The sequence below is a fragment of the Drosophila willistoni genome (assembly GCF_018902025.1).
Source record: "Drosophila willistoni isolate 14030-0811.24 chromosome XR unlocalized genomic scaffold, UCI_dwil_1.1 Seg144, whole genome shotgun sequence".
Lineage (NCBI taxonomy): Eukaryota > Metazoa > Arthropoda > Insecta > Diptera > Drosophilidae > Drosophila > Drosophila willistoni.
In genome coordinates this window covers 1,071,710-1,090,235 of record NW_025814057.1, presented here as the reverse complement: position 1 = coordinate 1,090,235, position 18,526 = coordinate 1,071,710, and the positions used below count along the sequence as shown (strand labels likewise).

The 18,526-nt window shown below is 40.1% G+C and overlaps 1 protein-coding gene across 3 annotated transcripts in view; it reads left to right on the top strand.

Moving 5' to 3' along the window:
* LOC6638684 (connectin) overlaps positions 1–18,062 on the top strand; it is a 149,727-nt gene extending 131,665 nt beyond the window's left edge. For 2 of the 3 annotated variants that reach the window (XM_023181562.2, XM_047012018.1), the window contains 2 exons: positions 1,315–1,531; positions 16,950–18,061. In XM_023181562.2, the coding sequence (XP_023037330.1) occupies positions 1,315–1,531; positions 16,950–17,833 (1,101 nt within the window). In that variant the 3' untranslated portion in view covers positions 17,834–18,061. Of the gene's footprint in view, positions 1–1,314; positions 1,532–16,949 lie in introns of all 3 variants that reach the window. The other variant, XM_047012019.1, reaches the window with a different exon arrangement.
* Positions 18,063–18,526: the final 464 nt, after the last annotated feature.

Below are 18,526 nucleotides of genomic sequence, written 5' to 3'. Positions count from 1 at the left end.
TTGTTGTTGTTGGTTAATAAATTGCTTGCGCCTCATAAAACTAACAAAATATGCCAATAAAATACATGGAGGATATATACAAATTTTTTTTTATGTCAATCATCTTGACAAACAAATAAACTATATATTATGGACAGACGAGGAACGAGTGAAAGTTGGTAAGGACTTCGGTGGGTGGCCCATACCTCTGGGCACACATATCGCACGTAACGCAAATTTTTCAATGCCTGAACCCAAAAAGCGCGAAGAATATATGTATGATGGCACATGCCTCTCTTTTCCTTTTGCCATTTTTTCTTGTTTTTTTTTTGTTCTTTTGGTCTTGGCATTTAATATGCATAATTTTTCCATTTCCCTAGACAAAGCATATTGAATATTAAATAATGGAAGAACACAGAGACTGCCAGCCTGCCCCTCCATTTTGCCTTCTTTCTCCTCTTTCTTTTTCGCTCGGTTCACTTTCGTTTTGAGCTCGACAAAAATAAACACTTTTTTCCGTATAATAAAATTCAAGACAAACGAATTGGTACATACAAGTTAAAACAACAAAATAAAAAAAAAAAAAATCATATATGGATATGTATATGTTTATGTATATGTGTATATACATATATATATACATAAATAAATACGCAAACAAACAACAATAACAGAAATGGCTGAGAGAAAAGCGAAACTGTTGAAAAACAATGAAAATAATACGCAAAAATGTGGAAAAATGGCAGCAAATATTTTTTTGTTTGCTCGGTTGGCCACAGCAAAAGCTTTGCCCCATAAGTATAACTAAAGTGAGAGAGAGAGATACTAGATGAAACGGGAAAGATATGTAGATGAGGGTGAAGGAAAAGTGGGATGGGTAAAGGACTCACAAATGAAACCTCCTCCAGCAATAAGGAAATTCAGATGAAATTTTTGTTTGTATCTATTGCAAAACAATTGAATCAGTTTGGTAAATTTCTTGTATCCATTAAGCGTTACAAATTGAAAAGGTTTCATATAGTCGCGAAACTAACTGATTAATCAAGAAACTAATCTGACCTGATACATTATAGGTTTGTCGTCTTATATAATTTAAACTTCCTACATTAAAGTCATTATATATTAAGAGTTTTGTGAGTCGTGATGACAAAACGATTTCTTGAAATGCCTTCATTGATTGCTGTATTATTTATTTATAGAAAAGTCGGAGAAAATTGCAATCGACAGCAAATTGCATAAGATCTATGTATATATTGTTTTCAATTTGTGCAATTATATCAATCATATCAATTGATTTGTCTTTGTTTTTTTCTTTTTGTAACCCATTTTCTGCAGCGAATTTCGGAACGTGCTTTGGATGGCTTAAACAATTTGAAAACTCTGAATTTGCGCAATAATTTGCTAAAGAAAATCGACAATGGACTGTTACGTGGCACTCCGGCGCTGCTGTCCATCAATGTGCAGGCAAATAAATTGGAAACGCTGACATTCTACACGTTCCAGCCAATTATGGACAATTTGGTCAACAGCACCAGTGAACTGTTGGTGTCAGGTGAGTTACTACTTCTCCGTCGTCCGTGAGATCGCACGACTCCGCGTCGTGTCGAGTTGAGTCACAATGCAAACTGCAAACTGCAAACTTTTGACAGCCAGCACATCGAGAGACATCAGAGAAACATGACAGTAGTTGACAAATGCATAAATGAGGCGACTGACAAACTGACAAACTGACTAGATAGCCAGAGCTGACTTTCCGAATGAGTTTCAACTTCAACTTTTAACTTCAAATTGTTATAATTACACATACGCCATGATGGTCAACCCCGAAACCCCCCCAAGACCGTTTTGGTTTTATGCAGCAAATGAGCTGAGCTAAGGGTAATAAAGTTTTATGCCAGCCGTTGGATAGATAGAGCCAAAAAGGAGGGGGATACATACGTGTGAATGTGTGGGGTCTGTGTGTGTGCGTGTTAGTTGCCTTCATTAAGGAAATGTCGTATCGTCATTGCTCAAGTGTGCGCTTCCGTTGACACTCACTTGAATTTAGCTACAGCTGGCCAACAATTGCCCCAAGGCCTTCGTTCTTCTCCTTCTCCTACCCCAGACCGATCCACTGTCATTGCCATTGCCATTGTAGTGGTATCCTGCTGTCCTGCTGCCATACACACAAAAACTAAATTAGTCATTAAAGTGCAATTTTGAAAGCGGCCAACTGAAGTACTACATACATACGACCCTCTAACCGACCTCGCACTCACCGCTCTGTTACCAGTAGAGTGCAAAACTCATAACAATAAAATATGTCACAGGCAATGTCCTGCCTGGCCTTTGTCTCCCCATTCTCCTCCTCCTCTGCTGTCGTACCACATATCTATGTATGTGTGTGTGTGTGTCTGTAATAGCTGCGGCTATTAGCGCGTTGATTAGCTCAATTAAAGGTAAATGAAAATGAAATATTAAGTGCTCAAGTTGTTCGTTCGCTCGCTAGTTGGCCATATTATTTCTAGTCGATGGTATAAACTATACTGGCCCGGCCTAGGATCACATTCAATTATTCAAAAACTTTGTCAATTTTCAAAATGGTGCGTTGAAGTGAAATATATATTTGCCAACAAATTAGTTAGTCTAAATATGCCAATGACTATTTTGGTTTGGTTTGGTATGCGACTCGCTTAGATGGTGCCTACAGGTTTAGAGGTCTGACCCAATATAGATTTTGGCTACCTTCAAGTAAGAATAGGTAGTTTTATTTATGGTTCAGACATTGCAATTAGACTTTGACGCAAGCGGCAAGAAATTACGAATACACTTAAATATTTAACAACAGCCTTCAAACAAAAACCAAAAACAAAATCACATTTCTCTTTCATTTCGCGTCGCTCACACACACACATACACACTCACAAATGCAACTTAATTATCACACACAGACACGTACACAGAGAGAGAAAGTTGCAAATGTGTGTGGAGCAACATTTTTGCTAATGGTTTGCCATTAGCATGACTCATTTAAAAAACAAAAAACCAAAAACAAAAAAATAAAAATGAAAACCAACGACCAAATGGCTGAGCGCATTGGCAAACAAACACCGAGCACCGTGTGTGTGTTTGTGTGGCTGAGTGTGTGTGAAAAGTAATTGCATTTGCACATATACATAGACATAGTCACTCATTCACTCAGTCACTCATTCCAGACATTTGTAAATTGGCTACAAATGACTTCAAATTGCTTTAAACTACAGCAAAATATTTTCGCATGCCGAAAAACTTTTTAATTCATATGCAGTGATTATGCACACACACACACACACACACGCATGCACGTACATTGAATTTTTACATATGTGTGCTTCATTAGAAACCTTTTCACAGTGTGCACCAAAAAAAAAAAACACCGAATTATTCCAAAAAATGTTTAATAATTTCATTTTCGACTTTTTGCCTAATGAACCTAGAAAAAGTTATTTTTTGCTTTTATGTTTCAGTTAGATATATGTTTGTATGCATGGCTGTTCATAGTATATCAGACCAATCTGGCTTTCTGTATTTGCAACATTTATAGCTTCGTTATTTACTCGATTCAACTACGAAAAAAAAAAAAAATTTACTAAAGAATTTCAGCTCAATTTATCGTTTGACAAATTTATAAGGAGACGCCTAAAAGATGCAACACTTTTTTCCCATCTATCTGCTTTTGCACTTTCCACGCTTATTGGCACCAAGTGTTGAGGCGTGAGCAGATAACCTCAAGGGACAGGGGCGGGGTAAGGCTGCCATTGCCTCAAGTGCATAAAAGCTTATAAAAATTGCAACAAAATTGCACTCAAAGACAGGGACAGACATTCAGAGAGAGAGAGAGAGAGAGAGAGAGAGAAATGTCGCCTTGAAGAGACTGCGAAACAGACGTTGACGGGACTAAAAGATAAAGTTGACTCGAAGGCCATAAAACGTGCAGCAACAGCTACAGAGGGAGCACCGCCAGTTAAGACTTTTTGGCCACAGTGACAACCATTTGCGCCATTGAAAGGCAGAAAGGGGCATGATACGATGGAGTCGAAAAGTTGAAAGTATTTGCCAACTGCCGCATAAACTAATCGAACACCAGAAAGGATGCCTGGGGGATTTGTAGGTGGACGATGAGAAAAGTATTTGACAAAATGTTATTCAGCAGACACATAGTAGAAGGAAAGTGCCACAGAAGCAGGCTGAGTGGAAATGGTAGAAAAGTGTTCAGGATTTCCATTAGCGCCAGGATAAATGATAAACATGAACTTTTCAGGTGCAGTCGAAAGATGTGAGTCTATTTTATTTCCTTAAATAAGCTTAATCGCTCAGTTTTATAAATGTGTAAAAAGATGTCCTTGAGTTTTGTGTGTGTTTCTTGCTGAACACACAAAGTTTTGTTGCCTAGTGCAGGAAACAAGAAGGAAAAAAATGAACTGAATTGAGCTGCGCTGAACTGTTGTTACCTAGAGCTGCCCAGGTGACTGCCGAACACAATGGTCCCCAGTTGTCCTTTTGACGGCACTGTTTTGTGTTTTGTGTTTGGTGTTTTGTGTGCGGTGTTTGTCCAACGCTCTGCGTTGGGTCGCTCGGTCCTCGATCCAAAGGCTCCTGTGCAGCATGTATTTTGTGAAAAATTTATAGGCCTGCCCTGCCCATCTTCCTCCCCACTCTTGCACTCTTGGACTTTCCCTTTGCTCTGCTCGGCTGTGGCATTTGTTTCAATTCCAAAAGGCTGACCAGTAGCAAGCAGCAGCAGCAGCAGCAGCAGCAGCAACCACATGAAAAAGAGAAAGGGTCATCTGTTCTTCCCCTCGTTTCGCTTTCCCTTCCACTACTTCTTCTCTCTCACTCTCTGTTGGTTTTTTTTTTTTTTCGTTTATTTGTATGCCACTCACGTTTTGTTTGTGTCGTCGCGCCTGTGGCCAGGATGTAGGATGTAGGACCAAAAAGACCCACCATGACCATTTCACCATTTCAAATGCGTTCGGTTCGCTTTAAAAAGGCAATGCGAATTTTTCACATATTTGCCACTCGTGCTGCTGCTTCTACTGCTGCTGCTGCTGGGTGTTGCTAGTCCTAGTGTGGGTAGCAACTGGTAATAAATGCGACAACACCCTCTCCAATTCCGATTCCAACACCAACACCAACACCAACACCAACTGAAGGGCCATGTCCGTGTCAAAGTCCAGAGAGTCCAGCTCAATTGGTTCGTTATGCGCTGATGTTGGGCACCAGACCCGACCCAGTCGTTAGATAGAATTGAATGGTTATTGTTTCGAAATATAAATAGGATTTCTAACAGATTTTTTTCTTTAAAAAAAAAAGGACAAAAAAATGCAACACACAACAACGAGAAAGCGAAAAACAAACGAAACGAATACGAAAACGAAAAAACCGTCCACCCAAAGCCATAAACATGACTATGACAGCTGGAAAACTACAATTTGATTATTTCTTTTCTGTTTTTCTGTCTCGGTTATTCTGAAATTTTTGCGTCCAGTTTTCTTTTTGCGAGCAAACACTTAATAAACTTTTGCAAGGTTCATAAATTTCAATATCAAAATGGTAGTTAAACGAATGGAAAAAAGAATCCGTCCATGAATTACCCAGAAAGTGTCGACATAATCAAGTAGTCTATGTTTTTTTTTTTATGCCATCAACTTTGTCGATTTAATTAAAAACTGTTAGTTCTGGCTATTTAACTAGCGACAATTTAATGGCTTTCGCTTCAAAAGATTTTATTGGGAATTTCCAGTGACTTACTTAACTCCCATGTTCTTCTAATAGAGATGGTCCAGTTGTTTCAACTCTTATACATATACATATAAGTGTATGAAGATATAGATAATACGGATTCCATACTTAGTCTTGGTATAGATTGATCAGATTATGCCTTCTATTGTCTTTCTAAATGGCATTTCTGGGCCGACAGTTCCGCCACAACATTTTCAAATAAAAGTCAAAACTTCTTGATATTCAGTAACTACATTCAATAGGCAACTTAGTAAAGCTTTTTATCGCTTGTTTGAACAATTGAAATTTGTTGTGGTTTTTCTCTCTTAATATTGCAATTTAAGTTAATTGCAGATATTTTCGGTTAAATTGACCCGAATTCGATGACATTTAATTAAGTGAAAACTCAGGCAACTGAATTAAACTTGCAAGTTTCAGAAAAAAGTTAGTTTAGTTTATTTATAATGCAACTGCCAACTGCCAATAATTTCAACTGCATCAGCCATAGCAACGATAGTAAGAGCACTAACGATAACAGCAATAAACAGGTATTAGTATGGCCGGAAGCAAGAATTTATTGAAACGCATAAAAGGACGTTTGCGCCTCATTGCCGAAAAATGACCAACAGTAGCAGTAGGAGCAACAACTACAACAACATTTGATGTTTTTGGGCCATAAACTGGACAAATGAGCGTGTGGCACGCACTCGAAATTGACTTTCGATAGTCAATGTCAGGCTGAAGAGAACGAGCAGCAGCAGCAGCACAGGATGAAAAGGCAACATGCCAGCAAATCCTGCTGATTGTTTGTAATAAATCTATGGCTCAACATGGTGTAACATGTGTTGCACACCCCCCCACACCTCTTCCCCACAAACACAGATAGACACACACACACAAACGTACGCCTATATAGTAGAATGGCGAAGGCAGATATAGACACAGACTAATAAGTGTTTTGGGCTACAATTTGATTGTCAGCTTTTGGTCTGGGCCACACAAAAACAAATTTCCATATACATAACTATGTGTGTGTGTTTGTATACATACAATATACATAAATACATGTATGTACAAATATGTACACACATATAGAATAGAGAATCATATCGAGTATATTTTGACACACATGCATGCCTAAGTAGTTGGCAAGTATTTCCATTCCATTTGGTTTCATTTGATTGCGTTTCTAACAAATTCCACTAAATCACCTCTCCCTAGCAGTGCCCAGACCCAAAAAAGTATGCTATAAATATTTTAGAATTCAATTTCCGTTTAGTGGTGGCATTTTGCTTTCCCCCCTCCCCTCCCTGTCCACACCTCCTATAAATTAAAGAACCACCCGCCTGCCACTCTCCCCCTCTCCTCCTAGCTAACTGTCACCATAATTCACGCAAAAGCCATCGCTCATTTCTTCGTTTCTGGGCCCATTGTCTTTTCTATTGTGATGTTTTTCAATTAATTATTGTCTGTGGCCAGGCATCATTTTAATTACGCACCTTTTCCCCCCACCACATAGCACTCATCCTTACTTACTCACCCTCAACGATCATCACCGATGTGGGTAGGCATTCAATTGTATTCAACAAATATCTGGGGTTGAGTTGGTCTGCCCATCAATTGACCCAACTCGATCTGATGTTGATGCTGATGCTGATGCTGAAGTTGTTGACCAGAATTTCCTTTCCACTCTTGTCATTAAGTAGTTCAATTAAAACTTAAATGCATCTTATTAATGAGTTTTTATTGTTTAATGCGTGCAATTTTTATATGACTAAAAAGGGCACTTCCCATTCCACTTACCACAAATCTGCATATCTTTCTCTCTTTCTCGTTCTTGCTCTCACTTTGTCTCTCTCTCTCTCTTCTCCTTCTCTGTATGTGTGAAAGCGACAAGCCAATGCATATTTTATAACTGGATTTCACAACACATACTCACACACACGCATATTAAATTTTGAAAATGAGGAAAATTTTAAAGCTGGGGAATATTAATTGCCAGCGTATTATGAAATGAAATGAACCGGTTTTCCTTTGAATTTCATTTTAAATTGAAGCAATCCTTTAGATCTGACGAAAATCGTGCGAGAAACATAAACTGCAACAATAAATAAAACATCTTAGACTTAGACTTAGTCATTTCCTTAGGTTAACTGAATTTCCATTTAATCTCTGCTTAGATTCAAACTAGAAATAAATGAAACGAGTTAATGATTTTCTTTCATTAAAACTAATTTCCCGATTTTATATATAAAGAATAATCTTCAGGTTATACATGAAATCCATGAAATGTTAGCACACAAATTATACTCAAGAAATTAGGTACATACTTATTATCGATTTGGCTTAGGTTGCGTAGAAAGGGGAAATTTCATAGCCTAAAGCGGGGGGCAGCCTGTGCTCTAACTTTTGCACATTAAACAAAACTATTTGGCACAAATTTGTCAATAAAATACAACAATAGCTGCTGCCTCGAAATGCCTCAAACCACCAGAAGCAGATGCCTCTTCTCCTATTTGTCTTTGTTTAGTTGTTGTTACTCATCCATCTATACGGTTTGGTTCACCGAGGGAGTCATTTTGGCTTAGGCAGCAATTAAAGTAACTTTATTTTGCATATGCCGCCTACGAAGAGATAGCAGCACACAGAAATATATAGATATAGCTACAGAAAACGCACCAAATTAGTTGGAAGTAATGACAAGACCAGCGAGAGAGAGAGAGAGAGAGAGAAAACCAGAAGAGTATCCTTGCCCCCACTCGTCACCACTCGTCTGTAAGCCTTTTGGCTTTGTCACTTTAACTGATGGCTGATCATTAACGCGCTTTATTAGTTAAATTTATTATAATCAGAAGTAAGCATAAGCAGCATCAAGAGCATCATCATCGTCGCCATTGCCATTGCCAGGCAGTTGGGTTGGGCTTAGTGGAAAACCGCTGCATAGTTTTAGGTGGAGGATGGAAAGTTTTGCAGACATTTCAGCGGTTATATAATGGCGGCTTGTTTTATAATTTATGCATACTTTAAGGTGCCAGGGGGCTGAGACTAACACTGAGAATGAGAATGAGAATGAGAATGAAATAAAGAAATAGAGACGGAAACTGCGGCTAAGACTAAGAAACTGAAAGACTAAGAGAGAAAGAAACACACACACAACACATTAAGCGTGTTAATTTTCCATGTAAGCCCCCAAACGGATTTCCATGGCGGCAAAGTGCGGTGAAGGAAAGTGAAACCAAGTGAAGTGAAGGCGAAGGCGTTGAATGGCGGCTTTAGCTTTGGCGTTGGCTTTGATTTTAATACAAATTCATGGCTGTCATTGGAGCACTTGATGTGTGCCTGTACCAGTTTCTGTGCCTGGGTCTGGGTATGAGCATTTGTGGTAATCTATCTTAATATATGCACACACACACACACAGGTAAAGAGAGCCAGATACAGATATACCTACATACAACCAAAGTACATACATATGTGCCACGCCTCTCCTCTCTCTCTCTCTCTCTCTGAATATACATAAACCGCCTTTAGCTGGTTGTTGTTTACCTCGAATCTCCCACCTGCGCCCACTATGGTAATAGTTCGTTTTGCACCAAAATGCTTTTACTCTGGTCTTGTTGCCGTTGTTGGAGGAATCATTTGCGGCTGAAAACAACTTCATCAATATTTATTTGGAATATAGAAAATTGACTAAAACATGTCATGGTTCCCCTTTCCCATATTTGACATCTCCTAACTCCTCTCCATTGAGTTATGCCATGAAAATGATCAAATACTTAATAACGAGTCATTATTCGGTCATATTCAAATCTCACATTCGCATTCAGATTCACATTGGCATTTGAATATTAGACCACAAAATGAAATTTGCATAACAACCATCATGAAAACAAGGTGCCATGCCAGTGTATACCGCAGGCCATTAACTTGTTTTCTATACTTCACATCAAATGTTGTTAAATAGCATTCCATCAATGCGATCAAACATTATTTGCCAAATTCCAATTGCTCCTTCTTCATTAACTTACTAATTATTATTACTTTGAAAATGGAGAATGTCTTTGAATGAAAATGCAATATTCGTGGGCCTACAGCTTGTAAAGAGTTCAATCTATACTTGACAATCATTTGAAGATCCACCTGACATTTTCAAGCTTAGAAAATCAAGACCAGAAGATTTCTAAATGAAATTAATGCACAAAAACGATGCTGACCATTTGCAATTAGTTTTCGTCATAAATTCTGGAAACCAAATTCAAGTTTTCGAATCTTTGGTCCTGTTTCCTGTTAAGTTAATTTAATTGAGTATTATTTCGAGCCACGTCTCTCTCATTTTCCCTCTCTTTCTCTCTGTCTCTCTGCAAAGTCAATAGAATTGGACATAAATTGTCGTATGGAAGTGAGGTGAAACTAACGTTTAATTGAATATTTTGACCAACTTATTGCCACATTCGATAAAATATATTGAATGTCGCATAACTCAATGTGTGTGTAAAAGGGAGCCATCGATTAGCAAATGCAGCTGGCCATAAATAAATAGATGTCTACTCCGTCTCTCTCTCTCTCTCTCCGTCTCTCTCCCTCTCTGTCTTAAAAGCTCCGATGCTCTTCAAAGTTTACAATATGTAATAATTTCAATTTGTGTGTGCAACATTCAATATGTATATATTATATACAGATACCATATATAGAGTATGGCAGCAACTGACTCGGATATCTTCTATGACAGACGAGCCGATGCGGACATGAAAGTGTTGGCATTGATGGATGGTTATGGAATAAACTCGGCTATGTGTATGCGGAGGGGGAGGGGTGGGTAGCTAGTACCCACTGTTACTTCTATCTCCTACAATCCTCCGCCCCCCACCCCGCCCCGTCTTCACCGTTTTGGGCAAACAATTTATGTTGACTGGATAGTTGATATATTGCCTTCGCTATATAGAGAATTCTATTCACCTGCCAAAACCATTTCATTCCATTTCACTCTTAGGCTTAAGAATCTAATGAAGAGTGGAAACTCGAAATGTACTTTTGGGATGAGGAGTGGAGACTGAGCGGGGTTGGTTGCCACTTGACTTGCTAAATCACAGCACAATAACAAAAGACTCATTATTTATTGATACAGTTTTTGTTTTGTGTTGTTTTTTTTTTCTGAGTCCTTTTCTTAATTTTTTTTTTGTTGGTAATTTCGAAACAACCCTCGCCTTATCCAGGACCAGGGACAACCCTCGCAGAGCAACAACAAAAACTCGCATATTTTATTAAATACAATTCAATAAGAGAGCAAATATCAAGGGGCTGCCCAGAAGTGGAATTGGGAATGGTGGAAGGGTGGATAGGTGGATGTTGGAGGAGGGAGGAGGGAGGAGGGAGCTGTATAAGGAAGTATTTGGTGATGATGCGATAGCTATTTTAGCAAACATTTAGGCTGGGAATTGGCCAGCAGCACGGGGCGGGGCGTTCAAGAGTTGGCGAAGGTCGTGGTGAGGGGAAAGAGCCAACAAGTTGCTCCTCGGGGGTAGTTGAAACAAGTTGTTATTGTTATTGGGCAAGCAAATACACATATATCTATATCTATCTACATTTTTTATGCGATTTACCATATAACAAACACATTACTAACCCCCCTCTCCATTCGCTTCCCCAACCCCCTTTCTCAGCTGTGCAAATATTTTGGCAAAACGAAACGAAAAAAAAGAAATTCAGCGAAGGGAGACAGCGGCTTAATATTTGCCTCAAGGGCTAATGTTTTTATGTAGTTCAGCCCGTGTGTGTGTGCGTGTGTGTGTGTGTGTGTGTGTGTGTATTTTAACGCGGTTGAGTGGTCATATTTGATCGCCGCCCTTGATTTGTAATGTCCCCACCCCAACCTACACCCCGTCCTTTTCGTGTATCTTTCTGCCTGGCCTGCCCTTGCTTTTTCCTGTTTGCTTTTTTTCGGTGAAAAGTGATTTCTTATTTTTTTTGCCGTCTGTGATTCGTCTTTGATTTGTTTATGCGATTTCATAAAATATTTATCCTCGAGCGTAGTTGTTAAATCGCCTGCAATGACTTCACCCCCACGCCCCCTATTCACATCTAACCATCCACCCATCTTGGCCGGGAATGTTTGATCTTATTTCTTCTCTCGATTCGATTCGTTTCGTTTGGTTTTTTTTTTTTTTTTTGGTCCTTGGCTGACTTATTTGCCTTTACGCTCGATTGCCAAAAATAATTTGATATGAAAGAAATAAACTGTAATTGTTTGCTGATTGAAAATCTTCTTCGTTTTATTTATTGCATTTTCATTCGATTTTCCTTGTTGATAGACAGGAAATTTGCGCACAAAACAAAAAACAAAAATCCAGCGAAAATTCGCTGGTAATATTATTAAAAAAACAAAAACAAGTTCAAAACAAAAACAAAACGAAAATATCGACGAAGAAGAAAAGAAAACCTTCCTGGCTGGAAAATCAACACACAAGTGATATATTTTTATGGCTTTTGGCACAAGGCAAATAAAGGAGCAAGGAAAACTTGTAACTAGGGTCCAGCTTACAGGACGAAAGGACGACCCAATGGCAGGACTCTCTCGCAATTCGCATTCATTTGGTTGTCATAAAGAACATTCAATGAGCGAAAAGAAAAAATAATACAGAAATAAAGGAAATTGGCGAGAAAAGCAAAGGCCATTGAAATGAGTTTCAATGGCTTCTTCACCCAACAACAGTCATGAGCTGTTAAGAGGAGGTGATTCGACGCAGGGGATCGCAGGGGGTGATGGAAGAAAAACCATTTGATTTTGAATAAACTTAGTGAGAATTGCTGGACCACCAGCAACAGCAACAGCAAGAGAAAGGAAAAAAATAGTAGAGACCCACAGCAGCTGAGGCAACAAAATTAAATATACCCAATGAACATGACCAACGAATGGCACGAGAGGGCGACAGAGAGAAAATGAGTGAGAGAGTGAGAGATGGGCGGGGACGTGGGGAAATCACACACACAGCAGCTCATTAAAGAAGAAATTTACCAAAAGATTGCACACTGACAGACGGAATACCCTTTCAATGTTGAGAAACTTGTTGAAGGTTAGCTAACATGATCATAGAGAAATAGCCAGGTCCCCGACCCCCGCTCCATGCACCCCGCACCCACAACCTACACTTATACAAAGCGTAAACTTTCAACTTCATTTGCATACATAGAGCTCTCGAGAAATGTAATAAAAAATGATAAAACTCTCCAGAGAGCTGGCCCCAGTCACCGCATCGCATCGCACCGACATTTCTTCCATCACCTCCCCCCCACCCCTTTCTACACCAACCAGCCGCCCCTCTCTAGTTGTGCGTGTGTTGTCCCCAGCCGGGCAAAGGGACCCAGCCACAAACGAACCAGCTCCCTAGTTGCCTACCCCAACAGAGTTGGCCAGTTCCTAACCCAAAAAAAAAAAAGCATGAAAGTAAAGGAGGATGGAAAAAAAAAAGGAAAAACTGAGCTGATTTCAAACAAAAAGCTTCCAGTTCGCGTTGTGGCACCGGGAATTGGGGTCCGGCTGAAACACAGTGAAACAAAAGACCAAAAGAGAGGAACTAGGCCAGCCCAGCAGCTGCGTGGGAAACTTTCGCCAGGCCCCCATTACCTCTTCATCTCTTCCTTTTCTGTATGCGGTGTGTGCGTGTGTGTGTGTGTGTGTGTGTTTATATTTCGCAAACATCTCGGACCAAGGCGGTGATTTCTTTGCCGCTTTTCAATATACACAGCCAAGTTTGTTTAATGTTTGAACCTCCAAAAAAGAAAGAAAAATCAAAAACAGAAACAGAAAAAACAAAAAAGAAAAACAGAACCCAAGGAAACCCGGCCAATTAAATAAGAGGGCGGGAAATGCCCCCCCCAATTGCCCTTTTTTTGCAGAACTAGAAAAGTTTCCATTCGCCCTCCCCTGTATGTGTGTGTGTGTGTTGGTTTGTTTCACTTAAAGTAAATGTTGGCCCAGGCAGTAGCTAATGAAATGCGTTTTAAGTTTGATATATCAGAGGGACCATCCGCCCCTAACACAACTTGGAGAAGGATCTTTTACACTGCTGCCAAGGCAATAATTTGCAACAATCTGAGCCCTCCCTCCGGTTAGCAATTCCCCAGAGCAATTTAGCCAACTCATTTTCGAAACACTTGCAAATTGTTGGCCAAAACTCAAACTATTCAAACATGTAACATGTTAGCCAAATTATATTAAAAGCGATTTGATTTACGAATCGAATAGATGGAAAGTTGGCACACAATTATAGACTTTCGTCCCTTCCATTTCCCGCCTTCCTTGCCAGGAATATGAGAAAATGTTTGAAATGCAGAACAGACATCATAAGGACTATATATAAACACGATCAGTGAATCCAAATCTGCTGTGAGCTAACGAGATATTTTCGGTGGTTTCAGGTTTTTGTCTTTTGTGTAAATTTGTCGAGTTCAAAGTTTTTGGGATTTTTAATCTAGTTCGCCATGGCTGAAAATAGATTTCATTAAAGAACTCAAACAGAAGCAACTACTAACTAATTATGAATATGTTTCGACACATGAAATGACTCACACACACACACACACCCGCACTCACACACAGCTACATTTATTGTATAAGTGTGTGTATTCAAAGAGACATTTGCATTAAAACTGACCAAACAAAGTTCAGCTGAGTCCTAATTTGGCAGCCTGCCTGTTGGCACAGCGCACACACACACACATACACATATTCAAGTACATATGTATGTATATGCACTTATGCAAATAGTCCTGACCAAAAACTTATGAGCAAATGGAGGTCAGCAGGCGGGTGTGTGGAGGTGGAGGTCGTGAAGGGGCCTGTTGGAATTTGGGTTTCAACGCTATGAAAATGACAATAATAAAATTTAATGTACACATAGACGCATATGCATGCATGTAGTCCTTTATTAGTATATCTAGATATCTGTGTCAGTGTGTGCGTGTGTGTGTAAATGTCCTTTGCAAACCGTAAAAACGTATCCTCCTGTCCAACGAAAAAAAAAAAAGAAAAAATAAGGAGAGACAAAGTTGACGAAGAGGGACAAAGTTGAAAGTCATCTAGTTGACTAACAGCAGAAAGAAGGCGGCGGCGGCGGTTGTGTGGCACGGGAAGGGGTAGGGAGGCGTGGGGGTTTGTCAAAGTTCATTGCATGCAGGAGATGACGAGGTGGGCGTAAGTGTGTGTGTGTGTGTGTGGAGTGTGTGCAGTAGACCAAAACACTTCCTACCGCTTTGGCCAAGTATCATTAAAAATATAAAAAGTATTTTATGCACACACACACACACACACAGACAGATATACAGAGAACAAGAATAAGGCAAGAGTGGTGGTGGATAGGAGGGGGGACAGGAACTGCAGAAAGGAATGTGGGGATTCGGGGATGTGACAGGAAGTGCGACGACTAGTATCCTTTTCCACTATGAACTGCAAGTCTCATTTTCTTTTTTTTTTTTGCCCTTTCATATTTTTTTAAGCATTTTTTTTGTCGTTTTATTTTCCTCTTTTCGAATCATTTTCGGTTTTTTTCTCTCTTTCTTTTGGTTGTCTGGCAAGTCATTGTCATTTTGGTCAACTCAAAACAGCTGCCAGTTTTCAGCCCACCCCAACTTCAACCCCTCGCCCTCTAACCCGCCGGCCCCCACCCTGTTGTAGTCTCTGGCTCTCTCTGTTGGATCCTAGCTAGGGCGCACTTCATTATCATGTTAATTTTGTTGTAATTTGCTTGCTAAATGTTGCCAAGTCGTTGCCCATTTTAAACATTTTCCGTAGTGGTGCTCTCTATCGTTCCTATTGCCCCTCTCTCTCCCTCACTCTCTCTCCCCCTCTTGCTCACTCACTCTCTGTGTGTGCATATTTAACTTTATTTATGGTTTTTGTATGTTTTCATATGGAAAATTAAAATTTTTCGACTTTATCTTCCTTCCTCTTGGTTCCGCTGCTTTGCTCTCTTGCTCCTGCCCCTTTGCCCCTTTACTCCTCGGTTCCCGCTTCCTCTTGCATCCTCACTAATTTGCCAAAGTTTCCTTTTGTCGTTTATGTGGGAACTTTTGCTTTGGGTCTAATAAAAAAGTGTCTGCTCGATGTATGCTTATTGTCTAGGATCTCAATTGGCTAAGCAGTCCCTATAATAATAATGTCCCCTCCCAAGTCCCACCATACCTACATCCCCCTCTTCTGGGTGTATGTTTGTGAGTCAAAGACTCAATATTTCCTTGTATTATACAAACATATATGCTAGTTATGCTTACTGTTTTGTTTTTTATGCTGTGTAGCGGGGGGAGGAGGGGGGTTTTCTAATAATACTCTAGAGATTCGACCACATTTAAAGATAGTTTTGACTTAGCATTAACGGTAAGTTAAACGAGAAGAAAATTAAGCAAATAAATAGGAAAATTATTTCCACTCGAAACGAATCAATCCGATTCGAAGGATCGACAGAGAAAGAGAGAGAGAGAGATAGAAATAATTGACAGCAAAGCACTGAAGCACAGGGTGTCCAACTGACGGACGACCAATCGGAGATGGCAGACACTCAAAAGGGACCCAGAAAATGCAGGCAACACCAGGAGGAGGATGCAGTCCAAATGTCCGGGGAATGGCGGGCGGGCGGGCCATCTCTTCGGCCTGAAGTTTGTGGCGTTGTCTAAATTGGAAATGTCATTGAGGCGTTTAACGTGAAACGACATGGAACTGACTGGAGCTCTCCAGCTGGACAGCAGTCGGACAGTTAGACCAAAGGGGGGGGTAAACAGACATGGCACAGTCACGATTTAACGGCAAAATCATTTAAAATTCGTCTAGGAATCGAAGGTGAACCGGGTGGGCGGGGACAGTCGTTTGGGTATTTTGGCCAGCCAAAATGACAGCCAATTGTTGCAGTCTCGGCCACTTAGGAAAAAAGGCAGCAGCAGCAGACGGAAATCTCCAGCTCACCTGTGTGACCAAGCAAACACAATCAATTGAGTATTGGACACAGTGAGACTGAGAGGTGGGTGCAGAGGGAGACAGAGCGGGGTTGTAGCCATCTCAAACTTCGATTCCGATTTCGACTGCGACGATTTGACAAAAGCAATTTTAGCCCACACACATTTTCAAGCTGTCAATATCCTTTCGTTTCGTTTTCTCTCCACATACACATACACATACACATATTTATATATATATATGTATTTATCCCCATTTTTTTTTCTCTGTCTCTCCTTTTATCGTCGGCAGACAACAAATTCATTTGCGACTGTCGTCTACAATGGATCTTTGAATTGAAAAATCGCACACGTCATTTGCAGCTGCGTGACTCTCTGGAGGAACTGCTTTGTACACTGCAGGAGCCCAAATTGGCACATTTCGTTGATCCAGTGCCCTCTCATATACTGGATGTGTTGAATATTGGTGGCTTCACCGCCATTGGCAGCAACAGCGCCAGCATGGGCGGCATCGGTCACAACAGTTATGCCACCCTCGACGATCTGAGTGGCATAGGCGGTCCAGGCATCACCTCAAGGAAGCACTCTTCGACCAAGTCCCGACAGGGGCTGCGGGGTCAGCGACAGTTTGCCGAGAATGTGGTCGAGACGAAACTGAGAAGGAAGCGACAAATGCCCCTTGTTGCTGCTGAGGGCGTTGGAGGAGTTGCTGCGATCGCTCCCACCAATAAACGTTATGACTACTACGATGAGGCCAGCTCGGGCGGCGTACATATGCCGGGACTGGGCCTAGATCTGGACGACAATCTGAATCTGCACAAGCAAAGCTCCTTCTATGCCCCCAGCACGTCGGTGGCGAATGGACATAACGATGTGGACTTGCCCCATCAGCAGCAGCCTGCGTTACACGGCGATGCCATCGATCTGATGGCCTCTAAAAATAGCATCAATGTGCGTCTCTTCATGCTGAAACCGGAAATGCTGCCCTGCCACGATGAGCTGAGCGATCCTACCGAATTGCCCCTGTCGCGAGATCTAATGGATGTGCGCTCAAATGTGGGTCAGGATTCGCCATTGAATGGTCAATCCAGTAGCAATCTGGTGCACTCTCTGGAAAGGACTCTTCTACTGGCAAGTGCTCTGGCCCTCCTTCGACTCCTCCGACTCCAGGGTTGAATGGCCACGATATGGGGGAAAGGCTCGTTCTCCTTTCCCCAACCCCCACCCCAAGGAGAAATTCTGATTCTCTTCAAGTAAATTGAGATTATAGTCTCTCGTTCTCTCTATTTCATTATACTTGTATTTGGATTTTTTTTTTTTTTTTGAAACGAGCTTCAAAAGGGAAAATTTATGATAAATTTAACTAAAGTCCTTGTAAATATGTAAAAAAAAAAAAAAACGCAAAACCAAAAAAGGAAGAAAAACTAAATTGCATACAAATTTGATTAATTGACTATATTTAAACCGAAAAAAAAACATTTAAAAAACCGAAAAAAAAAACCAAAAAAAATTATAACGTGAAAAAAAGAAACCTAGCTAATAGCTGTAATATTAGTCCTATCTCCGAATATTTCAACTTCACACTTTAAACAAGAGCAACAACAACAACAACAACCACTACAAAAAGAGAACCTCCGATCAAACTGGCGTTTCATTTAAAACAAAAAAAAAAAAACAAAAATAACATGAAAGAAAAAATAATTCAACTCAATTTCAAATCTCAAGCACTCAAAATGCAATATGCAAAACTAATACAAAACAAAGTTAATATATAAAAACAACCAAAAAAAAAAGAAAAAAAAGATAGTTTAAAGATTATATAGCCATAGAGTTTTGCTTTCGTTTCTCGTTTGTCACAACCAAAAATAT